The sequence below is a fragment of the Salvelinus fontinalis genome, chromosome 41 (assembly GCF_029448725.1).
Source record: "Salvelinus fontinalis isolate EN_2023a chromosome 41, ASM2944872v1, whole genome shotgun sequence".
Taxonomy (NCBI): Eukaryota; Metazoa; Chordata; class Actinopteri; order Salmoniformes; family Salmonidae; genus Salvelinus; species Salvelinus fontinalis.
Genome location: NC_074705.1, coordinates 2032631 through 2059113, shown reverse-complemented (window position 1 = coordinate 2059113; position 26483 = coordinate 2032631). Strand labels below are relative to the sequence as shown.

Below are 26483 nucleotides of genomic sequence, written 5' to 3'. Positions count from 1 at the left end.
ACAATTGGATGCCTGGCTTGTCACTCATAATATAGGGCGTTGTTGAACAATTGCACGAAAGGCCACAACTGAGAATTGTTACTGCTATCTGGGATCCTTGGGACATAACCTTTACCATTTTACATTTCAACTTCAATTTGGGCAACGTCAATGTTGTGACGTGCCAAGGGTTCCAAATAGCATACGCCAAATGATAATAGCATGCATTTGTACTACCGTTAGCTAGCTGTCAACAGCAATAGATAGGACGAATTAGACTAACGCTACATTTTTATAAAAAAACGACAAGCGCGTGTTAAATATGTAATATCTCGTCACCAGATGTGCAAGGTATGACGCTTTTATCTTGTTGTATTTTCGTAATATGTTTTTAGCACGCGAGCTAGCTAACGTTAGATGTAACTGTTACTAGCAACGAATAGCATGCTAACTTTAGCTATTTACAGTACCTAGCTCCAAATCCAATAATTGGCATCGTTCAAGACATCACGAGTTACACGTATAAAAGGTTACTCTGTCAATCCTCACATACTGAAATCCCCCATGACTATTTTTGAAAGCAGTTTCAATGCCCAGTTGGGAGTAGGCTAAAATGTAATATTATCTGTGGTATGCGTGTCATCAGCACTGCACTCCTCGTAAATAGCTTTGTATTGGTTCTTTTTGACAACAGATTCACCGCATTCTCCCTCTCCTGTATAGGGTATTGGCAGGGCCGGGAGTTTTTCCTATCACTTGGTCAGGAAACGCTTTTGGTCCTTGGTATTACATGTTTTCTGAAAGAAAAAAAAAGTGTATGACCTATCCGACTACTACTCACCGATTAATATGGTTTCAACAAGGGCATTGCGGATGTATTAGCCTGAACTGGTGCCCAGCATGACTGTTCTGTACTCCGATATCGAAAGATATTCCCATCTGTGAAGTAATTTAGTCCTCATACAACCACAAAACAACCATGGATACCTACGTAGCCATCCATGGCAAGAACATATCCCACAACCCCCTCTCCTCCACCCAAGCCATGTCTATCGACAAGCTCTTCCCGGCTCTCCTGGAGTGTTTTGGGATCATCCTGTGTGGATACGTCGCCGGTAGGACAGACATAATCACCTCCTGTCAAGCTAAAGGATTAGGGAACTTTGTGTCTAAATTCGCCCTCCCGGCGCTGCTCTTCAAGAACATGGTTCTGTTGGACTTTAATAATGTGATCTGGTCGTTCCTGTGGAGTATCCTGATAGCCAAGGTGTCGGTGTTCGCCCTGGTGTGTGTTCTGACGCTAGCCGTGGCCAGTCCGGAGAGCAGGTACAGCAAGGCAGGACTCTACTCCATCTTCGCTACGCAGAGCAACGACTTCGCCCTGGGGTATCCCATTGGTGAGGATAGGTGTCTTTTGGAATGTGATCGCAGTACAATAAGGGCGAGTTTATTTTCCTTTGGGAAGTTCAACCTCTTTCTCTGAACAGTCCCAGCCGTTCCACACACAGTGCATTCTGGAAGTTTTCAGACCCTTTCACTTTGTCCCACATTGTTACTTTACAGACTTATTGTAGAATGGATTACATCGTTTTTCCCCGTCATCAATCTACACACAATACCCCATAATGACAAAGCAAAAACGGGTTTAGACATTTTTGCTAATTTATTTTAAAAAATATATATATATCACATTTCCATAAGTATTTAGAGTCTTTACTCAGTACTTTGTTGAAGCACCTTTGGCAGTGATTACAGCCTCAAGTCTTCTTGGGTATGACCCTACAAACGTGGCACACCTGTATTTGGGGAGATTCTCCCCTTCTTCTCTGCAGATCCTCTCAAGCTCTGTCAGGTTGGATGGGGAGCATAGCTGCACAGCTATTTTCAGGTCTCTCCAGAGATGTTAGATCGGGTTCAAGTCCGGCTCTGGCTGGGCCACTCAAGGACATTCAGAGACTTGTCCCTAAGCCACACTTGCGTTGTCTTGGCTGTGTGCTTAGGGTTGTTGTCCTGTTGGAAGGGGAACCTTCGCCCCCAGTCTGAGGTCATGAGCGCTCTGGAGCAGGTTTCCATCATGGATCTCTCTGTGCTTTGCTCCGTTCAGCTTTCCCTCGATCCTGACTAATCTCCCAGTCCCTGCTGCTGAAAAACATCCCCATTACATGATGCTGCCACCACCACGTTTCACCGTAGTGATGGTGCCAGGTTTTCTCCAGACGTGACGCTTGGTTTTTGCTCTAACATGCACTGTCAACTGGGACCTTTATATAGACAGGTGTGTGCCTTTCCAAGTTGTAGAAACAGCTCAAAGATGATCAATGGAAACAGGATGAACCTGAGCTCAATTTACAGTCTCATAGCAAAGGGTCTTAATACTTATGTAAATAAGTTATTTCTGTTTTTAATAAATTTGCAAACATTTCTCAAAACCTTTTTTCACTTTGTCATTATGGGGTATTGTGTGTAGATTGATGAGGAAAACATTTCATTTGATCTATTTTAGAATAAGGCTGTAACGTAACAATGTGGGAAAAGTGAAGGGGTCTGAATACTTTCTGAATACACTGTATTTGTTGGAACATCTGGGGGTCCCTGAGGAATGGTTTGGAAACCATACAATAACATCTGTCCCCCGTCCCCGTCCCCCGTCCCTGCAGTGGACGCCCTGTACAGGAACACATATCCAGAGTACCTGCAGTACATCTACCTGGTGGCTCCTGTCTCCCTGATGTTCCTCAATCCCATAGGATTTGCCTTCTGTGAGGTCCAGAAGTGGAAGGACCACCCAGAGAGACAGCAGGGGAAGTTGCAGATCATCAGAGTGGTGCTGCTGCAGGTCATTTCATCTTACTTTCTTCTGGGATCAATAGTTTTTTTTGTTTTGCAAATTACATTAAATGGTGCTTTATTCTTTATTGGACAAGGAACATATTTAACATTCAATAAAAGTAGTAAATACGTAGGATTTTGTAACAAAGAAATTAGAGTGAAAGGATCTGTGTATCTGTTAGCTAGCTGTGATAAGAATGGAAAAACATCTTAATATCACAGTGAATAATAAAGGCTAGAAAACATGGTGTCAGGGTGTGTCTTAGGGGGTTGGGTTAAAACATGGTGTCAGGGTGTGTCTTAGGGGGTTGGGTTAAAACATGGTGTCAGGGTGTGTCTTAGGGGGTTGGGTTAAAACATGGTGTCAGGGTGTGTCTTAGGGGGTTGGGTTAAAACATGGTGTCAGGGTGTGTCTTAGGGGGTTGGGTTAAAACATGGTGTCAGGGTGTGTCTTAGGGCGTTGGGTTAAAACATGGTGTCAGGGTGTGTCTTAGGGGGTTGGGTTAAAACATGGTGTCAGGGTGTGTCTTAGGGGGTTGGGTTAAAACATGGTGTCAGGGTGTGTCTTAGGGGGTTGGGTTAACAGCAATAAGACACATTTTTGTGGACTGTAAGGAAAGTGGACAGTAAAGTATTCTTCTATACGGTGGTGGCTGGTGGGCATTGTGTCCCACTTTTATTCTAATCTATTTTATAGGTACTGAAGAACCCGATAGTGTTCATGGTGGTGGTCGGGATCGTGTCCCACTTTGCCCTGGGCCAGAGGATCCCTGCTGTGATGGAGGAGTTTGTGGATGGCCTGGCCAACTCCTTCGGAGGAGCAGCTCTCTTCTACCTGGGACTATCTATGGTGGGACAGGTGGGCAAACTCACCAGGTCTACTGGAGTAGCCCTGATCCTGCTCATCACTGCCAAACTGTGAGTTACACAAATGTCATCAAGTCATTATCAACCTACCCTGTGGGAATGGATGGATAGTGTGCTGATAACTGCAGTTGTAAATAGGGTACTGTACTGTCCTAGTGGTACTGTAATGTCCTAGTGGTACTGTCCTAGTGGTACTGTACTGTCCTAGTGGTACTGTACTGTCCTAGTGGTACTGTACTGTCCTAGTGGTACTGAAATGTCCTAGTGGTACTGTACTGTCCTAGTGGTACTGTAATGTCCTAGTGGTACTGTCCTAGTGGTACTGTACTGTCCTAGTGGTACTGTAATGTCCTAGTGGTCCTGTACTGTCCTAGTGGTCCTGTACTGTCCTAGTGGTCCTGTACTGTCCTAGTGGTCCTGTACTGTCCTAGTGGTACTGTCCTAGTGGTACTGTCCTGTCCTAGTGGTACTGTCCTAGTGGTACTGTCCTGTCCTAGTGGTACTGTCCTGTCCTAATGGTCCTGTCCTAGTGGTACTGTACTGTCCTAGTGGTACTGTACTGTCCTAGTGGTACTGTCCTAGTGGTACTGTACTGTCCTAGTGGTACTGTCCTAGTGGTACTGTACTGTCCTAGTGGTACTGTCCTAGTGGTACTGTCCTGTCCTAGTGGTACTGTCCTAGTGGTACTGTACTGTCCTAGTGGTACTGTCCTAGTGGTACTGTCATGTACCAGTGGTACTGTCATGCCCTAGTGGTCCTGTCCTAGTGGTACTGTCCTGTCCTAGTGGTCCTGTCCTAGTGGTACTGTCCTGTCCTAGTGGTACTGTCCTAGTGGTACTGTCCTAGTGGTACTGTACTGTCCTAGTGGTACTGTCCTAGTGGTACTATCCTAGTGGTACTGTCCTAGTGGTACTGTACTGTCCTAGTGGTAATGTCCTAGTGGTACTATCCTAGTGGTACTGTCCTAGTGGTACTGTCCTAGTGGTACTGTCCTAGTGGTACTGTACTGTCCTAGTGGTACTGTCCTAGTGGTACTGTCCTAGTGGTACTGTACTGTCCTAGTGGTACTGTCCTAGTGGTACTGTACTGTCCTAGTGGTACTGTACTGTCCTAGTGGTACTGTACTGTCCTAGTGGTACTGTACTGTCCTAGTGGTACTGTCCTGTCCTAGTGGTCCTGTCCTGTCCTAGTGGTACTGTCCTAGTGGTACTGTACTGTCCTAGTGGTACTGTCCTAGTGGTACTGTCCTGTCCTAGTGGTACTGTCCTAGTGGTACTGTACTGTCCTAGTGGTACTGTCCTAGTGGTACTGTCATGCCCTAGTGGTACTGTCATGCCCTAGTGGTCCTGTCCTAGTGGTACTGTACTGTCCTAGTGGTACTGTCCTAGTGGTACTGTACTGTCCTAGTGGTACTGTCCTGTCCTAGTGGTCCTGTCCTAGTGGTACTGTACTGTCCTAGTGGTACTGTCCTAGTGGTACTGTACTGTCCTAGTGGTACTGTCCTAGTGGTACTGTCCTAGTGGTACTGTCCTGTCCTAGTGGTACTGTCCTAGTGGTACTGTACTGTCCTAGTGGTACTGTCATGTCCTAGTGGTCCTGTCCTAGTGGTACTGTCCTAGTGGCACTGTCATGTCCTAGTGGTACTGTCCTAGTGGTACTGTCATGTCCTAGTGGTACTGTCCTAGTGCTACTGTCATGTCCTAGTGGTACTGTCATAGCCTAGTGGTACTGTCATGTCCTAGTGGTCCTGTCCTAGTGGTACTGTCCTAGTGGTACTGTAATGTCCTAGTGGTACTGTCCTGTCCTAGTGGTCCTGTACTGTCCTAGTGGTCCTGTCCTAGTGGTACTGTCCTAGTGGTACTGTACTGTCCTAGTGGTCCTGTCCTAGTGGTACTGTACTGTCCTAGTGGTACTGTACTGTCCTAGTGGTACTGTACTGTCCTAGTAGTCCTGTCCTAGTGGTACTGTCCTGTCCTAGTGGTCCTGTCCTAGTGGTACTGTCCTGTCCTAGTGGTACTGTACTGTCCTAGTGGTACTGTCATGTCCTAGTGGTACTATCCTAGTGGTACTGTACGGTCCTAGTGGTACTGTACTGTCCTAGTGGTACTATCCTAGTGGTACTGTACTGTCCTAGTGGTACTGTAATGTCCTAGTGGTACTGTCCTGTCCTAGTGGTACTGTACTGTCCTAGTGGTACTGTCCTAGTGGTACTGTCCTGTCCTAGTGGTACTGTCCTGTCCTAGTGGTACTGTAATGCCCTAGTGGTACTGTCATGTCGTAGTGGTACTGTCCTGTCCTAGTGGTACTGTCCTGTCCTAGTGGTACTGTAATGCCCTAGTGGTACTGTCCTAGTGGTACTGTCCTGTCCTAGTGGTACTATCCTAGTGGTACTGTCCTGTCCTAGTGGTACTATCCTAGTGGTACTGTCCTAGGGGTACTGTCATGTCCTAGTGGTACCGTACTGTCCTAGTGGTACCGTACTGCCCTAGTGGTACCGTACTGTCCTAGTGGTACTGTACTGTCCTAGTGGTACTGTCCTAGTGGTACTGTCCTAGTGGTACTGTCCTGTCCTAGTGGTACTGTCCTAGTGGTACTGTACTGTCCTAGTAGTACTGTCCTAGTGGTACTGTCCTAGTGGTACTGTCCTGTCCTAGTGGTACTGTCCTGTCCTAGTGGTAGTGTCCTGTCCTAGTGGTAGTGTCCTGTCCTAGTGGTACTGTCCTGTCCTAGTGGTACTGTCCTAGTGGTACTGTCCTGTCCTAGTGGTCCTGTCCTAATGGTACTGTAGTGTCCTAGTCGTACCGTACTGTCCTAGTGGTACTGTACTGTCCTAGTGGTACTGTAATGTCCTAGTGGTACTGTAATGTCCTAGTGGTACTGTACTGTCCTAGTGGTACTGTCCTAGTGGTACTGTCCTAGTGGTACTGTCCTGTCCTAGTGGTACTGTCCTAGTGGTACTGTCCTAGTGGTACTGTCCTAGTGGTACTGTCCTAGTGGTACTGTACTGTCCTAGTGGTACTGTACTGTCCTAGTGGTACTGTCCTAGTGGTACTGTACTGTCCTAGTGGTACTGTCCTAGTGGTACTGTACTGTCCAAGTGGTACTGTCCTGTCCTAGTGGTACTGTACTGTCCAAGTGGTACTGTCCTGTCCTAGTGGTACTGTCCTAGTGGTACTGTCATGTCCTAGTGGTACTGTCATGTCCTAGTGGTACTGTCCTGTCCTAGTGGTCCTGTCCTAGTGGTACTGTCCTAGTGGCACTGTCATGTCCTAGTGGTACTGTCCTAGTGGTACTGTCATGTCCTAGTGGTACTGTCCTAGTGGTACTGTCCTAGTGGTACTGTCATGTCCTAGTGGTACTGTCCTAGTGGTACTGTCATGTCCTAGTGGTCCTGTCCTAGTGGTACTGTCCTAGTGGTACTGTCCTAGTGGTACTGTAATGTCCTAGTGGTACTGTCCTGTCCTAGTGGTCCTGTACTGTCCTAGTGGTCCTGTCCTAGTGGTACTGTCCTGTCCTAGTGGTACTGTCATGTCCTAGTGGTACTGTCATGTCCTAGTGGTCCTGTAATGTCCTAGTGGTCCTGTCCTAGTGGTACTGTCCTGTCCTAGTGGTACTGTACTGTCCTAGTGGTCCTGTCCTAGTGGTACTGTCCTGTCCTGGTGGTCCTGTCCTAGTGGTACTGTCCTGTCCTAGTGGTACTGTACTGTCCTAGTGGTACTGTCATGTCCCAGTGGTACTATCCTAGTGGTACTGTACTGTTCTAGTGGTACTGTACTGTCCTAGTGGTACTATCCTAGTGGTACTGTACGGTCCTAGTGGTACTGTACTGTCCTAGTGGTACTATCCTAGTGGTACTGTCCTGTCCTAGTGATACTGTACTATCCTAGTGGTACTGTACTGTCCTAGTGGTACTATCCTAGTGGTACTGTCCTGTCCTAGTGGTACTGTCCTGTCCTAGTGGTACTGTCCTGTCCTAGTGGTACTATCCTAGTGGTACTATCCTAGTGGTACTGTCCTAGTGGTACTGTCATGTCCTAGTGGTACTGTACTGTCCTAGTGGTACTGTACTGTCCTAGTGGTACTGTACTGTCCTAGTAGTACTGTCCTAGTGGTACTGTCCTAGTGGTCCTGTCCTAGTGGTACTGTACTGTCCTAGTGGTACTGTCCTGTCCTAGTGGTAGTGTCCTGTCCTAGTGGTACTGTCCTGTCCTAGTGGTACTGTCCTAGTGGTACTGTCCTGTCCTAGTGGTCCTGTCCTAATGGTACTGTAGTGTCCTAGTCGTACCGTACTGTCCTAGTGGTACTGTACTGTCCTAGTGGTACTGTACTGTCCTAGTGGTACTGTACTGTCCTAGTGGTACTGTCCTAGTGGTACTGTCCTAGTGGTACTGTCCTAGTGGTACTGTCCTGTCCTAGTGGTACTGTCCTAGTGGTACTGTCCTAGTGGTACTGTCCTAGTGGTACTGTCCTAGTGGTACTGTCATGTCCTAGTGGTACTGTCCTAGTGGTACTGTCCTGTCCTAGTGGTACTGTCCTAGTGGTACTGTACTGTCCTAGTGGTACTGTCCTAGTGGTCCTGTCCTAGTGGTACTGTACTGTCCTAGTGGTCCTGTCCTAGTGGTACTGTCCTGTCCTAGTGGTACTGTCCTGTCCTAGTGGTACTGTCCTAGTGGTACTGTCCTAGTGGTACTGTACTGTCCTAGTGGTACTGTCCTAGTGGTACTGTCCTAGTGGTACTGTCCTAGTGGTACTGTACTGTCCTAGTGGTACTGTAATGTCCTAGTGGTACTGTCTTGTCCTAGTGGTACTGTCTTGTCCTAGTGGTACTGTCTTGTCCTAGTGGTACTGTCCTAGTGGTACTGTCCTATCCTAGTGGTACTGTCCTAGTGGTACTGTACTGTCCTAGTGGTACTGTCCTAGTGGTACTGTACTGTCCTAGTGGTACTGTCCTAGTGGTACTGTCCTGTCCTAGTGGTACTGTAATGTCCTAGTGGTACTGTCCTGTCCTAGTGGTACTGTACTGTCCTAGTGGTACTGTACTGTCCAAGTGGTACTGTCCTAGTGGTACTCTCCTAGTGGTACTGTACTGTCCTATTGGTCCTGTCCTAGTGGTACTGTACTATCCTAGTGGTAATGTCCTAGTGGTACTGTAATGTCCTAGTGGTACTGTACTGTCCTAGTGGTCCTGTCCTAGTGGTCCTGTCCTAGTGGTACTGTAATGTCCTAGTGGTACTGTCCTAGTGGTACTGTCCTAGTGGTCATGTCCTAGTTGTCCTGTCCTAGTGGTCCTGTCCTAGTGGTACTGTCCTAGTGGTCCTGTCCTAGTGGTACTGTCCTAGTGGTACTGTCCTAGTGGTACTGTACTGTCCTAGTGGTACTGTCCTAGTGGTACTGTCCTGTCCTAGTGGTACTGTAATGTCCTAGTGGTACTGTCCTAGTGGTACTGTCCTAGTGGTACTGTCCTAGTGGTACTGTACTGTCCTAGTGGTACTGTAATGTCCTAGTGGTACTGTCCTGTCCTAGTGGTACTGTACTGTCCTAGTGGTACTGTCCTAGTGGTACTGTCCTATCCTAGTGGTACTGTCCTAGTGGTACTGTCCTAGTGGTACTGTCCTAGTGGTACTGTACTGTCCTAGTGGTACTGTCCTAGTGGTACTGTCCTAGTGGTACTGTCCTGTCCTAGTGGTACTGTCCTAGTGGTACTGTCCTGTCCTAGTGGTACTGTACTGTCCTAGTGGTACTGTCCTAGTGGTACTGTCCTAGTGGTACTGTCCTAGTGGTACTGTCCTAGTGGTACTGTACTGTCCTAGTGGTCCTGTCCTAGTGGTCCTGTCCTAGTGGTACTGTCCTAGTGGTACTGTCCTAGTGGTACTGTCCTGTCCTAGTGGTAATGTCCTAGTGGTACTGTACTGTCCTAGTGGTCCTGTCCTAGTGGTACTGTCCTAGTGGTACTGTCCTAGTGGTACTGTCCTAGTGGTACTGTAATGTCCTAGTGGTACTGTAATGTCCTAGTGGTACTGTCCTAGTGGTACTGTCCTAGTGTCCTAACTAACACAGTGTTATCTGTTTGTCTCTCCTATGTAGGCTGGTGATGCCTCTTATCTGTATGGACATGGTAGACCTGCTGGACTCTCCAGGCTCCAACAGCAGCAGTCTGAACCACTCCAGCCTGTCTAACTATGCCTTTCTCTACGGGGTGTTCCCCACCGCTCCCAGCGTAGCCATCTACGCATCACAGTACAACATGGAGCTGGAAGTGGTGAGTTGGTAACACACACACACACACACCACAACATAACATGGAGCTGGAAGTGGTGAGTTGGTAACACACACACACACACACACCACACATACACCACAACATAACATGGAGCTGGAAGTGGTGAGTTGGTAACACACACACACACACACACACACACACACACACACACACACACACACACACACACACACACACACACACACACACACCACAACATAACATGGAGCTGGAAGTGGTGAGTTGGTAACACACACACACACACACCACAACATAACATGGAGCTGGAAGTGGTGAGTTGGTAACACACACACACACACCACAACATAACATGGAGCTGGAATTGTTGAGTTGGTCACACACACACACACACCACAACATAACATGGAGCTGGAAGTGGTGAGTTGGTAACACACACACACACACACCACAACATAACATGGAGCTGGAATTGTTGAGTTGGTCACACACACACACACACACACACACCACAACATAACATGGAGCTGGAATTGTTGAGTTGGTCACACACACACACACACACACACACACACACACACACACACACACACACACACACACACACCACAACATAACATGGAGCTGAAAGTGGTGAGTTGGTAACACACACACACACACACACACACACACACACACACACACACACACACACACACACACACACACACACACACACACACACACACACACACCACAACATAACATGGAGCTGAAAGTGGTGAGTTGGTAACACACACACACACACACACACACACACACACACACACACACACACACACACACACACACACACACACACACACACACACACACACCATAACATGGAGCTGGAAGTGGTGAGTTGGTAACACACACACACACACACACACACACACACACACACACACACACACACACACACACACACACACACACACACACACACACACACACACACATCACACACACACATCACAGTATAACATGGAGCTGGAAGTGGTGAGTATTACATTATCAATTTGTATTTAATTTCTTGGCTAATAGCCACCTTTCTAGACAGCCAAGGCTTGTATTTACACATCCACATCTCTCTCCCTACCTTTCTGTCTGTCCTCCTGTAGGTGACGTCAGGGATGGTGATCAGCACGTTCCTGTCTGCCCCCATCATGTACGTGTCAGCCTGGCTCCTGACCATCCCCCTGATGGACCCCAAGCCACTGGTCACTGAGCTGCAGAATGTTAGCTTCAACATCAGCATCGTCAGCCTGGTCGCACTGGTGAGGCTTCTTTCTGTTTATGTTCTTATCTGTCTCTCGTTGTCTCTCTCTCGTTGTCTCTCTCTCGCTGTCTCTCTCTCGCTGTCTCTCTACGTGAAAGGCCAATGAAGAAGGCAGACTTTGATACTGCTTTCAATAGGCTTGGTTGTCCTCCATGTGTGGTCCTGTTTGACTTTAGCTGATTGAAGCAAGGTGTTGGTCAGGGCTTACTGACTCCATGGGGTTGATCAGGGATAACTGACTCCATGCTGTTGGTCAGGGCTTACTGACTCCATGGTGTTGATCAGGGCTTACTGACTCCATGGGGTTGGTCAGTGCTTACTGACTCCATGGTGTTGGTCAGGGCTTACTGACTCCATGGTGTTGGTCAGGGCTTACTGACTCCATGGTGTTGATCAGGGCTGAATGACTCCATGGTGTTGGTCAGGGCTTACTGACTCCATGGTGTTGATCAGGGCTTACTGACTCCATGGTGTTGGTCAGGGCTTACTGACTCCATGGTGTTGGTCAGGGCTTACTGACTCCATGGTGTTGATCAGGGCTTACTGACTCCATGGTGTTGGTCAGGGCTTACTGACTCCATGGTGTTGGTCAGGGCTTACTGACTCCATGGTGTTGGTCAGGGCTTACTGACTCCTTGGGGTTGGTCAGGGCTTACTGACTCCATGGTGTTGGTCAGGGCTTCCTGACTCCATGGTGTTGGTCAGGGCTTACTGACTCCATGGTGTTGATCAGGGCTTCCTGACTCCATGGTGTTGGTCAGGGCTTACTGACTCCATGGTGTTGGTCAGGGCTTACTGACTCCATGGTGTTGGTCAGGGCTTCCTGACTCCATGGTGTTGGTCAGGGCTTCCTGACTCCATGGTGTTGGTCAGGGCTTGCTGACTCCTTGGTGAATAATGCAGCTTTAATTATAGAGGATTCATACCAATGGCTTTTTAAAATTATAATCTCCTCTGCAAAGACTTCTGACAACTTGAGTGTGTTCAAGCTGTGTTTTAACACTGAAACACATAGTGTTTGTGTTGTAGGTGTGGACCATCGCTGTCATTCTCCTCAGTAAGAAGTTCAAGAGGCTCCCACACATGTTTTCCATGAACCTCTTCCTGGCACAGGTTCTTACATATATCCTTCATATACAGTACCTTCTGAAAGGGTTAATACATATATCCTTCATGTACAGTACCTTCTGAAAGGGTTATTACATATATCCTTCATATACAGTACCTTCTGAAAGACATATATCCTTCATATACAGTACCTTCTGAAAGACATATATCCTTCATATACAGTACCTTCTGAAAGGGTTAATACATATATCCTTCATATACAGTACCTTCTGAAAGACATATATCCTTCATATACAGTACCTTCTGAAAGGGTTATTACATATATCCTTCATATACAGTACCTTCTGAAAGGGTTAATACATATATCCTTCATATACAGTACCTTCTGAAAGGGTTAATACATATATCCTTCATATACAGTACCTTCTGTAAGGGTTAATACATATATCCTTCATATACAGTACCTTCTGAAAGTATTCAGACCTCTTGACTTGTTCCACATTTTGTTACATTACAATCTTATTCTAAAATGGATGAAAAATGTTTTTGCCTCAAATCAATCTACACACAATACCCCATAATGACAAAGCAAAAACTGTTTTGGAAAAAAAGAAAGAAAAAAAAACTAAAACAGAAATGTCACATTTCCATAAGTATTCAGACTCTTTATTCAGTTCTTTGTTGAAGCACCTTTGACAGCGATTACAGCCTTGAGTCTTCTGGGTATGATGCTACAAACGTGGCACACCTGTATTTAGGGAGATTCTCACATTCTTCTCTGCAGATCCTCTCAAGCTCTGTCAGGTTGGATGGGGAGCATCGCTGCACAGCTATTTTCAGGATTCTCCAGAGATGTTTGATCGGGTTCAAGTCCAGGCTCTGGCTGGGCCACTCAAGGACATCTCAGAGACTTGTCCCGAAGCCACTCCTGCATTGTCTTGGCTGTGTGCTTAGGGTCGTTGTTCTGTTGGAAGGTGAACCTTTGCCCCAGTCTGAGGTCCTGAGCGCTCTGGAGCAGGTTTCCATCATGGATCTCATCAAGATCATGGATCTTGGCATTCAGGCCAAAGAGTTCAATCTGGTTTCATCAGACCATCAGAATCATCAGAATCTTGTTTCTCATGGTCTGAGAATCTTTAGGTGCCTTTTGGCAAACTCTAAGCGAGCTGTCATGTGCCTTTTACTGAGAAGTGGCTTTTGTCTGGCTGCTCTACCATAAAGGCCTGATTGGTGGAGTGTTGCAGAGATGGTTGTCCTTCTGGAAGGTTCTCCCACCTCCGCAGAGGAACTCTAGAGCTCTGTCATAGTGACCTTCGGGTTCTTGGTCACCTCCCTGACCAAGGCCCTTCTCCCCCTATTGCTCAGTTTGACCGGGCAGCCAGCTCTAGGAAGAGTCTTGGTGATTCCAAACTTCTTCCATTTAAGAATGATGGAGGCCACTGTGTTCTTGGGGACCTTCAATGCTGCAGAAATGTTTTGGTACCCTTCCCCAGATCTGTGCCTCGACACAATCCTGTCTCGGAGCTCTATTGACATTTCCTTCGACCTCATGGCTTGGTTTTTGCTCTGACATGGCCTGTCAACTGTGGGACCTTATATAGACAGGTGTGTGACTTTCCAAATCATGTCCAATCATTTGAATTTACCACAGGTGGATTCCAGTCAAGTTGTAGAAACATCTCAAGGATGATGAATGGAAACAGGATGCACCTGAGTTCAATTTCCAGTCTCATAGCAAAGGGTCTGAATACTTATGGAAATAAGATATTTCAGTTTTTTATTTGTAATAAATGCGAAAACATTTCTAAAAACCTGTTTTTCGCTTTGTCAATATGGGATATTGTGTGTCGATTTCTAAGGATTTTAAATTTTTTTTTAATGCATTTTAGAGTAAGTCTAACTTAACAAAATGTGGAAAAAGTCAAGGGGTCTGAATACTTTACGAAGGCACTGTACATAATGTTTACTATATTATATACCGTTGAAGTCGGAAGTTTACATACACTTAGGTTGAGTCATTAAAACTCGTTTTTCAAACACTCCACAAATTTCTTGTTAACAAACTATAGTATTGGCAAGTCGGTTAGGACATCTACTTTGACACAAGTAATTTTTCCAACAATAGTTTACAGACAGATTATTATATAGTAATGTGTCTCTCCTTGTCCCTGTAGTTCCTAGTGTGTGTCAGTATGATCCTGTGGAACTTCGTGGTGAAGCAGGAGGACATCTTGGGACAGGTGTTGACATTCACACTGCTCTATGGGTCACTCTACAGCACATATGTCTGGACTGGTATGTACCGTGTGTCTTGACTGGTATGTACCGTGGGTCTAGACTGGTATGTACCGTGTGTGTCTGGACTGGTATGTACCGTGTGTGTCTGGACTGGTATGTACCGTGTGTGTCTGGACTGGTATGTACCGTGTGTGTCTGGACTGGTATGTACCGTGTGTGTCTGGACTGGTATGTACCGTGTGTGTCTGGACTGGTATGTACCGTGTGTGTCTGGACTGGTATGTACCGTGTGTGTCTGGACTGGTATGTACTGTGTGTCTGGACTGGTATGTACTGTGTGTCTGGACTGGTATGTACTGTGTGTCTGGACTGGTATGTACCGTGTGTGTCTGGACTGGTATGTACCGTGTGTGTCTGGACTGGTATGTACCGTGTGTGTCTGGACTGGTATGTACCGTGTGTGTCTGGACTGGTATGTACCGTGTGTGTCTGGACTGGTATGTACCGTGTGTGTCTGGACTGGTATGTACCGTGTGTGTCTGGACTGGTATGTACCGTGTGTGTCTGGACTGGTATGTACCGTGTGTGTCTGGACTGGTATGTACCGTGTGTGTCTGGACTGGTATGTACCGTGTGTGTCTGGACTGGTATGTACCGTGTGTGTCTGGACTGGTATGTACCGTGTGTCTCTGGACTGGTATGTACCGTGTGTCTCTGGACTGGTATGTACCGTGTGTGTCTGGACTGGTATGTACCGTGTGTGTCTGGACTGGTATGTACCATGTGTGTCTGGACTGGTATGTACCATGTGTGTCTGGACTGGTATGTACCATGTGTGTCTGGACTGGTATGTACCGCGTGTGTGTCTGGACTGGTATGTACCGCGTGTGTGTCTGGACTGGTATGTACCGCGTGTGTGTCTGGACTGGTATGTACCGCGTGTGTGTCTGGACTGGTATGTACCGCGTGTGTGTCTGGACTGGTATGTACCGCGTGTGTGTCTGGACTGGTATGTACCGCGTGTGTGTCTGGACTGGTATGTACCGCGTGTGTGTCTGGACTGGTATGTACCGTGAGTGTCTGGACTGGTATGCACCGTGTGTGTCTGGACTGGTATGTACCGTGTGGCTAGACTGGTATGTACCGTGTGTGTCTGGACTGGTATGTACCGTGTGTCTGGACGGGTATGTACCGTGTGTCTGGACGGGTATGTACCGTGTGTGTCTGGACGGGTATGTACCGTGTGTCTGGACGGGTATGTACCGTGTGTGTCTGGACGGGTATGTACCGTGTGTCTGGACGGGTATGTACCGTGTGTCTGGACGGGTATGTACCGTGTGTGTCTGGACTGGTATGTACCGTGTGTCTGGACTGGTATGCACCGTGTGTGTCTAGACTGGTATGTACCGTGTTTGTCTAGACTGGTATGCACCGTGAGTGTCTGGACTGGTATGCACCGTGCGTGTCTGGACGGGTATGTACCGTGTGTCTGGACGGGTATGTACCGTGTGTCTGGACGGGTATGTACCGTGTGTGTCTGGACGGGTATGTACCGTGTGTCTGGACGGGTATGTACCGTGTGTCTGGACGGGTATGTACCGTGTGTGTCTGGACTGGTATGTACCGTGTGTCTGGACTGGTATGCACCGTGTGTGTCTGGACGGGTATGTACCGTGTGTGTCTGGACTGGTATGTACCGTGTGGCTAGACTGGTATGTACCGTGTGTGTCTGGACTGGTATGTACTGTGTGTCTGGACTGGTATGTACCGCGTGTGTCTGGACTGGTATGTACCGCGGGTGTCTGGACTGGTATGCACCGTGCGTGTCTGGACGGGTATGTACCGTGTGTCTGGACGGGTATGTACCGTGTGTGTCTGGACGGGTATGTACCGTGTGTCTGGACGGGTATGTACCGTGTGTCTGGACGGGTATGTACCGTGTGTGTCTGGACTGGTATGTACCGTGTGTCTGGACTGGTATGTACCGTGTGTCTGGACTGGTATGTACCGTGTGTCTGGACGGGTATGTACCGTGTGTCTGGACGGGTATGTACCGTGTGTGTCTGGACTGGTATGCACCGTGTGTGTCTGGACGGGTATGTACCGCGTGTGTCTAGACTGGTATGTACCGCGAGTGTCTGGACTGGTATGTACCGTGAGTGTCTGGACTGGTATGTACCGTGAGTGTCTGGACTGGTATGTACCGTGTGTGTTTGGACTGGTATGTACCGTGAGTCTAGACTGGTATGTACCGTGTGTGTCTGGACTGGTATGTACCGTGTGGGTCTGGACTGGTATGTACCGCGAGTGTCTGGACTGGTATGTACCGCGAGTGTCTGGACTGGTATGTACCGCGAGTGTCTGGACTGGTATGTACCGCGAGTGTCTGGACTGGTATGTACCGCGAGTGTCTGGACTGGTATGTACCGTGTGTCTGGACTGTTATGTACCGCGTGTGTCTGGACTGGTATGTACCGTGTTTGTCTAGACTGGTATGCACCGTGAGTGTCTGGACTGGTATGCACCGTGCGTGTCTGGACTGGTATGTACCGCGTTTGTCTGGACGGGTATGTACCGCGTGTGTCTAGACTGGTATGTACCGCGTGTGTCTAGACTGGTATGTACCGCGTGTGTCTAGACTGGTATGTACCGCGTTTGTCTAGACTGGTATGCACCGCGTGTGTCTGGACTGGCATGTACCGCGTGTGTCTGGACTGGCATGTACCGCGTGTGTCTGGACTGGCATGTACCGCGTGTGTCTGGACTGGCATGTACCGCGTGTGTCTGGACTGGCATGTACCATGTATGTTTGGACAGGCATGTACCGTGTGTGTCTGGACTGGTATGTACCGTGTGTCTGCACTGGTATGTACCGTGTGTGTCTGGACGGGTATGTACCGTGAGTTTCTGGACGGGTATGTGCCGCGAGTGTCTGGACGAGTATGTGCCGCGAGTGTCTGGACTGGTATGTACCGCGTGTGTCTGGACTGGTATGTACCGTGTGTCTGGACTGGTATGTACCGTGTGTCTGGACTGGTATGTACCGTGTGGCTAGACTGGTATGTACCGTGTGTGTCTGGACTGGTATGTACCGTGTGGCTAGACTGGTATGTACCGTGTGTGTCTGGACTGGTATGTACTGTGTGTCTGGACGGGTATGTACCGTGTGTCTGGACGGGTATGTACCGTGTGTGTCTGGACGGGTATGTACCGTGTGTCTGGACGGGTATGTACCGTGTGTCTGGACGGGTATGTACCGTGTGTGTCTGGACTGGTATGTACCGTGTGGCTAGACTGGTATGTACCGTGTGTGTCTGGACTGGTATGTACCGTGTGGCTAGACTGGTATGTACCGTGTGTGTCTGGACTGGTATGTACCGTGTGTCTGGATGGGTATGTACCGTGTGTCTGGATGGGTATGTACCGTGTGTCTGGACGGGTATGTACCGTGTGTGTCTGGACGGGTATGTACCGTGTGTGTCTGGACGGGTATGTACCGTGTGTGTCTGGACGGGTATGTACCGTGTGTGTCTGGACGGGTATGTACCGTGTGTGTCTGGACGGGTATGTACCGTGTGTGTCTGGACGGGTATGTACCGTGTGTGTCTGGACGGGTATGTACCGTGTGTTTCTGGACGGGTATGTACCGCGTGGGTCTGGACGGGTATGTACCGCGTGTGTCTGGACTGGTATGCACCGTGAGTGTCTGGACTGGTATGTACCGTGTGTGTCTGGACTGGTATGTACCGTGTGTCTGGACTGGTATGTACCGCGTGTGTCTGGACGGGTATGTACCGCGTGTGTCTGGACTGGTATGCACCGTGAGTGTCTGGACGGGTATGCACCGTGTGAGTCTGGACGGGTATGCACCGTGAGTGTCTGGACGGGTATGCACCGTGAGTGTCTGGACGGGTATGCACCGTGAGTGTCTGGACGGGTATGCACCGTGAGTGTCTGGACGGGTATGCACCGTGTGTGTCTGGACTGGTATGCACCGTGTGTGTCTGGACGGGTATGCACCGTGTGAGTCTGGACGGGTATGCACCGTGTGAGTCTGGACTGGTATGTTGTACAGTATCTGTGGAATAACCCTGAGTTGCTTCTGTCTGGGTCTGACTATAGGTCTCATTCCTCTCTGTTTGATTCTGTCTGGGTCTGACTACAGGTCTCATTCCTCTCTGTTTGATTCTGTCTGGGTCTGACTACAGGTCTCATTCCTCTCTGTTTGGTTCTAACCAAGAAGGACAATTTCCTGAGGATTCCACCTGGGGTCTTCATGGTCTTTGGCTGGGGGTACGTCCTGTGTGTGTGTGTGTGTGTGTGTGTGTGTGTGTGTGTGTGTGTGTGTGTGTGTGTGTGTGAAACAGTGTGTTGTATGTTTGTGTTCCTCAAACTTAACCTTACAGTGTTGTTCTCTTCCACAGCATACCGTTCCTCATCCTTGGAGGCCTGCTACTGGCAGGAGAGAGGATGCCTGATACTATAGACTCTGCCTTCTTCTATGGCAGGGCTCAGGTGAGAGGATGCCTGATCCTATAGACTCTGCCTTCTATGGCAGGGCTCAGGAGTGAGGATGCCTGATCCTATAGACTCTGCCTTCTTCTATGGCAGGGCTCTTGAGAGAGGATGCCTGATCCTATAGACTCTGCCTTCTATGGTAGGGCTCAGGTGAGAGGATGCCTGATCCTATAGACTCTGCCTTCTATGGCAGGGCTCAGGAGAGAGGATGCCTGATCCTATAGACTGCCTTCTTCAATGGCAGGGCTCTTGAGAGAGGATGCCTGATCCTATAGACTCTGCCTTCTTCTATGGCAGGAGAGAGGATGCCTGATCCTATAGACTCTGCCTTCTTCTATGGCAGGGCCCAGGAGAGAGGATGCCTGATCCTATAGACTCTGCCTTCTTCTATGGCAGGGCTCAGGAGAGAGGATGCCTGATACTATAGACTCTGCCTTCTTCTATGGCAGGGCTCAGGAGAGAGGATGCCTGATCCTATAGACTCTGCCGTCTTCTATGGCAGGGCTCAGGAGAGAGGATGCCTGATACTATAGACTCTGCCTTCTTCTATGGCAGGGCCCAGGAGAGAGGATGCCTGATCCTATAGACTCTGCCTTCTTCTATGGCAGGGCCCAGGAGAGAGGATGCCTGATCCTATAGACTCTGCCTTCTTCTATTGCAGGGCTCAGGAGTGAGGCCACCTGTGGTTTTAGTTTACTGAAATACAGATCCACTGTATAGTTCTCCCCGAGTTGACTACACTTTACACATCACATAGATCTGGAGCCAGTCCTAAAGGTTTTACACTTTACACATCACATAGATCTGGAGCCAGTCCTAAAGGTTTTACCTCTCTCCCCTCTCTCAGATCATCAGTACTGCAGTAGTAGTCTCCTGCAGCATCTTGGTAGGTGGTTTCTCTCTGATGGGTCTCAGCCAGGGCACCAAGGAGAACCAGAACTATCAAGCCCTGGAGAGAGCCTCCAACACGGCTACTATAGAGGACCTGAGACCCCCTGGACACCAGGAGGACCAGACCCCCCCACTGGAGCCCTCAGCAGCAGAGACCAGCAACAACAGTGGTAGCTACACACATTATTGTTGGTTCTAGTTGGGTGCGTTGGTTTACTGGGGATTTTGTGTCGAACTTCGTATGTAAAACCTTAAATTGCCAACCTAAACATATTGTTAAAAAACATGAGTAGTTTGATATAACTCAGAACTGTGTGTTGTTGTTGTGTGTCCCTCCCAGACTGCTGTAGCTGTACACAGCCCGTGCCCGACATGAGCAACGGCGCCACCAGGAACGACACTCCCACGTCTCTAACAGGTACAGGAACACCACGTGAATGACTACAGCTCTGGCTGCAGTTGTGTTCTAGGTTTATGGGCTGACACTTCGGGCCGTGCTGACCTGTTGAGTTGACTGTGTCCCTGTTGTTGTGTCCACTGTGATGCTGTTGCAAAACGTTTTGCTACGGTGTGCACGAATGAATACAACCCTGTTGACGTGTTGTGCTGTACCCTCCAGGCCAGTGTGGGGCGCTGTGTGAACCCCAGCAGCAGCAGTGTAGTCCACCGGTCCAGGATGACAGACAGCTGGTCAGACACGTCCTGTTGTGTCTACTCCTTATAGTTTCCCTGCTGGCTGTGAGTGTTATCTACTGTTCTATTCTGCTCTGTTCTACTCTACTCTACTCTACTCTACTCTATTCTGTTCTGCTCTGTTCTACTCTATTCTGTTCTGCTCTGTTCTGCTCTGTTCTATTCTACTCTGTTCTGCTCTGTTCTATTCTACTCTGTTCTGCTCTGTTATATTCTGCTCTGTTCTGTTCTACTCTACTCTACTCTGTTCTGCTCTGTTCTACTCTACTCTGTTCTGCTCTGTTCTACTCTACTCTATTCTGTTCTGCTATATTCTGCTCTGTTCTGTTCTACTCTACTCTGTTCTGCTCTGTTCTACTCTACTCTGTTCTGCTCTGTTCTACTCTACTCTATTTTGTTCTGCTCTGTTCTACTCTATTCTGTTCTACTCTACTCTGTTCTGCTCTGTTCTATTCTGCTCTGTTCTACTCTACTCTACTCTATTCTGCTCTATTCTGCTCTGTTCTACTCTATTCTGTTCTGCTCTGTTCTGTTCTATTCTGTTCTGTTCTATTCTACTCTGTTCTGCTCTGTTCTATTCTGCTCTGTTCTACTCTACTCTACTCTATTCTGTTCTGCTCTGTTCTATTCTGTTCTACTCTACTCTGTTCTGCTCTGTTCTATTCTGCTCTGTTCTACTCTACTCTACTCTACTCTACTCTATTCTGCTCTGTTCTACTCTATTCTGTTCTGCTCTGTTCTATTCTACTCTATTCTACTCTGTTCTGCTCTGTTCTATTCTGCTCTGTTCTACTCTACTCTACTCTATTCTGTTCTGCTCTGTTCTGCTCTGTTCTACTCTATTCTGTTCTGCTCTGTTCTACTCTATTCCGTTCTGCTCTGTTCTACTCTATTCTGTTCTGCTCTGTTCTACTCTATTCTGTTCTGCTCTGTTCTACTCTATTCTGTTCTGCTCTGTTCTATTCTGTTTTACTGTTCTGTTTTATTCTGTTCTGCTCTACACTGTTCTGTTCTAATCTGGTCTGTTCTGTTCTATTCTTTTATTGCTTGGCCGTGTCCCCTTTCTCTACCTACCCTTGTCCCTGAAGTGTGCACTAGTTCACTCCAATCTCGAACCTTGTTAACTGTGAAGTGTGCACTTTTCATTCCCCCTCCCGCATGTCTTCCAGAACCTGTCCAGTTGTCTATGGTGGTTGTTCAACCAGGACCCTGGTAGACTGTACCTGGAGCTGCAGTTCTTCTGTGCTGTGGCCAACTATGGACAGGTACGCTCTCCTGTCTATTAGATGATGAGTATACAAAGGGATTTTACTGTTGCTGACTTCACCTCTCATGTTTCTCAGGGCTTCATTTCTTTTGGTATCTTTGGCCTGGACAGGCATCTGATCATTCTGCCATTCAAGAAGAGGTGAGCTAGGAACTAGGTTCTTACTTCAGAGAGCATAGTGCATCATTAACTGTTGTATTGTCCCAACATCACACCACCTCCTGTATGTTGTATTGTCCCAACATCACACCACCTCCTGTATGTTGTATTGTCTCAACATCACGCCACCTCCTGTATGTTGTATTGTCTCAACATCACACCACCTCCTGTATGTTGTATTGTCCCAACATCAGCACTTCCTCCTGTATGTTGTATTGTCCCAACATCACACTACCTCCTGTGTGTTGTATTGTCCCAACATCATGCCACCTCCTGTGTGTTGTATTGTCCCAACATCAGTAACACCTCCTGTATGTTGTATTGTCCCAACATCAGTAACACCTCCTGTATGTTGTATTGTCCCAACATCAGTAACACCTCCTGTATGCTGTATTGTCTCAACATCACGCCACCTCCTGTATGTTGTATTGTCTCAACATCACGCCACCTCCTGTATGTTGTATTGTCCCAACATCATGCCACCTCCTGTGTGTTGTATTGTCCCAACATCAGCACTTCCTCCTGTATGTTGTACATCAGTAACACCTCCTGTATGCTGTATTGTCCCAACATCAGTAACACCTCCTGTATGTTGTATTGTCTCAACATCACGCCACCTCCTGTATGTTGTATTGTCTCAACATCACGCCACCTCCTGTATGTTGTATTGTCCCAACATCACGCCACCTCCTGTATGTTGTATTGTCCCAACATCATGCCACCTCCTGTATGCTGTATTGTCCCAACATCAGTAACACCTCCTGTATGTTGTATTGTCCCAACATCAGCACTTCCTCCTGTATGTTGTACATCAGTAACACCTCCTGTATGTTGTATTGTCCCAACGTCAGTAACACCTCCTGTATGTTGTATTGTCCCAACATCAGTAACACCTCCTGTATGTTGTATTGTCCCAACATCACGCCACCTCCTGTATGCTGTATTGTCCCAACATCACACCACCTCCTGTATGCTGTATTGTCCCAACATCATTAACACCTCCTGTATGCTGTATTGTCCCAACATCAGTAACACCTCCTGTATGCTGTATTATCCCAACATCATTAACACCTCCTGTATGCTGTATTGTCCCAACATCACACCACCTCCTGTATGCTGTATTGTCCCAACATCAGTAACACCTCCTGTATGCTGTATTGTCCCAACATCAGTAAGACCTCCTGTATGTTGTATTGTCCCAACATCATGCCACCTCCTGTATGCTGTATTGTCCAAACATCAGTAACACCTCCTGTATGCTGTATTGTCCCAACGTCAGCACAAGGCCTGATCGAAGTCAGACTTGCCTGAGCCAGGTAGTGTGGCTGTAGAAGATGTGGTTGTTCTTCCCTCTAAGGGGCCTGTGTGTGTCCTGTCCCCCAGGTTAGTGAGCCTGTGGCAGGGCAGGGAGAGTGCGGAGGAGCCCCCCTCTGTGGTTCCAGAGGAGATCAGGCTGACCTGCACTCAGTTTGTCCGCTATCATAAAGACCAGTGTGTTCAGGACATAGTGCCCATCAAAAGGTAGGCCACAACATAAACATCAATTATCATTTATATATAATTTTTTGTAGCATGATTTCACTCCCAGGACATGTCTGATTGGTGCAGAATCAAATCTCTAGAATTTATATTAAAACCGTTGACTTGGGTCTCTCGAGTGGCCCAGCGGTGTAAGACACTCCATCACAGTGCTAGCTGCGTCACTACAGATCCTGGTTCGATCCCAGGCTGTGTTGCAGCCGGCCGCGACCGGGAGACCCATGAGGCGACACACAATTGGCCCAGCGTCGTCCAGGTTTGGGGAGGGTTTGGCCGGCAGGGATGTTCTTGTCCCATTGCGCTCTAGCGACTCCTGTGGCGGGCCGGGTGCAGTGCACGTTGACATCGGTCGCCAGTTGTACTGTGTTTCCTCTGACACGTTGGTGCGGCTGACTTCCGGGTTAAGCGAGCAGTGTGTCAAGATGCAGTGCGGCTTGGAGGGGTTGTGTTTCACCTCTTCAGAGTCCGTACGGGAGTTGCAGCGATGGGACAAGACTGTAACTACCAATTTGGATATCACAAAATTGGGAAGAAAAAGGGGGTAAAATGATATATAAAAAAAACAAAAATACAATAAAAAAGAAACAGTTGACTCTTAAATGCTCCTGCTTATGCAGCTATAGTATTCCATAACTAGCATGTTACCTACTAGTTCAACTCGTTCTCTCCTACATCTTCTCTATGCAGGGCCTAGGATTTTACCCTAGCTAATATCCTGCATGTTTCCACCACTAATCCTGTCTTTAGAAATGCTTTATTGCATTGTACACTCTGTGAACGGACTGAACTTACCACAGTCTTCTTCACTGGTAATGCATTCTGGTTTTGGAGTGGTACACCATCCTGGTAGCTACTTTTCACCTTTTGATTTCCTGTTTCTCTTACGGAACTCTCATCCTCACTACCACTCCTTTTCTCTCTGTTCTCCTTTCTCCTCTTCCGCCATATCTCCACCCTAGTGCTTCTGGGGAAAGCCTGAACAATGGGACACTGGGTGAATCCTTCCTTTGATACGCAGGTGTGAGGGAGAGAGGGTTCAGGAGAAGGAGCGCTCCAGGGAGAGACCTGGTCAGGGGACTTATCCTCCATCCCAGGCCCAGACTCAGGCCACTTTCCTGGGCAGTGATCTGGTGGACTGGCTGGTGAGGGCGGGTCTGGCCCGGGACAGGGGGGAAGCCCAGCTCTATGGGGCTCAGCTCCAGCAAGGAGGGATACTGCAACACCTCACACACCAGTTTGGCTTCAGGGACGACCCCCTGCTACACTACCGCTTCACTGAGAGGAGCTGGACGCCACCGATGGAGAGGAACAGCAGTATGCCTCCTGTGGCCATGTGATGTTCCCAGAGAAGGAGGGAGGAGTGGGGGGGGGGGGGGGGGATTACTATTCAGCAGTGTTGTTGTCAAGTCCCTAAACCGTGACTCCTAAATCCTGTATTAGAATATTACAACACTGCTATTCAGTGAGATGAAACGTTCAGATGGAAATATAATGAGATAGAGCTGACACCATTTAGCATTCCCATTTCCACATATCAGACAATCATATCTGTTCCGTGTCATACATTTATATCTGAACATTTCTGTAACGTTTGCACCCTCCTGAATGGACCCAAGAAGAGAGAAAGATGGTGGGCTGCGTCCAGGCTCTGGTCAAGAGTAGTGCACTATGAAGGGAACAGGACTCTGGTCAAGAGTAGGGCACTATGAAGGAAACAGGACTCTGGTCAAGAGTAGGGCACTATGAAGGGAACAGGACTCTGGTCAAGAGTAGTGCACTATGAAGGGAACAGGACTCTGGTCAAGAGTAGTGCACTATGAAGGGAACAGGACTCTGGTCAAGAGTAGGGCACTATGAAGGGAACAGGACTCTGGTCAAGAGTAGGGCACTATGAAGTGAACAGGACTCTGGTCAAGAGTAGGGCACTATGAAGGGAACAGGACTCTGGTCAAGAGTAGGGCACTATGAAGGGAACAGGACTCTGGTCAAGAGTAGGGCACTATGAAGGGAACAGGACTCTGGTCAAGAGTAGGGCACTATGAAGGAAACAGGACTCTGGTCAAGAGTAGTGCACTATGAAGGGAACAGGACTCTGGTCAAGAGTAGTGCACTATGAAGGGAACAGGGCTCTGGTCAAGAGTAGGGCACTATGAAGGGAACAGGACTCTGGTCAAGAGTAGTGCACTATGAAGGGAACAGGGCTCTGGTCAAGAGTAGGGCACTATGAAGGGAACAGGACTCTGGTCAAGAGTAGGGCACTATAAGGGGAACAGGACTCTGGTCAAGAGTAGGGCACTATGAAGGGAACAGGACTCTGGTCAAGAGTAGGGCACTATGAAGGGAACAGGACTCTGGTCAAGAGTAGGGCACTATGAAGGGAACAGGACTCTGGTCAAGAGTAGGGCACTATGAAGGGAACAGGACTCTGGTCAAGAGTAGGGCACTATGAAGGGAACAGGACTCTGGTCAAGAGTAGGGCACTATGAAGGGAACAGGACTCTGGTCAAGAGTAGGGCACTATGAAGGGAACAGGACTCTGGTCAAGAGTAGGGCACTATGAAGGGAACAGGACTCTGGTCAAGAGTAGGGCACTATGAAGAGAACAGGACTCTGGTCAAGAGTAGGGCACTATGAAGGGAATAGGGTGCCATTTAAGTGGCCGGTGTGTGCATCCTGAGTCAGCTACTATCCCAGCGGAACCAATCCACAACCTCAACCAGCTCCAGGATCACAGAGAGACTTCTTTACACGACATAAAGAAATCTGCACTGGCTGAAATGTTGCCCTGAGACGATTCAACTATTTCATTATGTAACTGAACTGACGTGTTGTAAGACTACTGTAATACTGTTGTAATGTACTTGAAAGTCAGTGAAGGATTAAACGTTTCCCCACTA

The 26483-nt window shown here is 48.1% G+C and overlaps 1 protein-coding gene across 5 annotated transcripts; it reads left to right on the top strand.

Annotated features, from left to right (window-relative positions):
- Positions 1–23: 23 nt before the first annotated feature.
- On the top strand, positions 24–26483 carry LOC129840548 (integral membrane protein GPR155-like). 5 transcript variants are annotated; one of them, XM_055908498.1, is made up of 17 exons: positions 24–330; positions 703–1376; positions 2637–2815; positions 3506–3726; positions 9760–9934; positions 11056–11211; positions 12243–12326; positions 14456–14576; positions 18728–18812; positions 18944–19034; positions 19885–20098; positions 20269–20346; positions 20548–20666; positions 21791–21886; positions 21965–22029; positions 23431–23568; positions 24605–26483. In XM_055908498.1, exons 2-17 carry the CDS (start codon positions 959–961, stop codon positions 24921–24923), a joined length of 2559 nt encoding a protein of 852 aa, XP_055764473.1. In that variant the 5' UTR covers positions 24–330; positions 703–958; the 3' UTR covers positions 24924–26483. The 5 variants fall into 5 exon arrangements, with proteins under 5 accessions (XP_055764473.1, XP_055764477.1, XP_055764474.1 ...); XM_055908502.1 differs by lacking the exon at positions 703–1376; XM_055908499.1 differs by having other exon boundaries at positions 24–1376; positions 2727–2815.

What these genes read in the sequence shown, in the direction of transcription:
- LOC129840548 (XM_055908498.1), top strand. Translation starts at nt 959, where the DNA reads ATGGATACCTACGTAGCCATCCATGGCAAGAACATATCCCACAACCCC. An exon ending in ACAACATGGAGCTGGAAGTG is followed by an intron (nt 9,935 to 11,055) that starts GTGAGTTGGTAA and finishes GTCCTCCTGTAG; the next exon opens with GTGACGTCAGGGATGGTGAT. An exon ending in TCTTCTATGGCAGGGCTCAG is followed by an intron (nt 19,035 to 19,884) that starts GTGAGAGGATGC and finishes CCCCTCTCTCAG; the next exon opens with ATCATCAGTACTGCAGTAGT.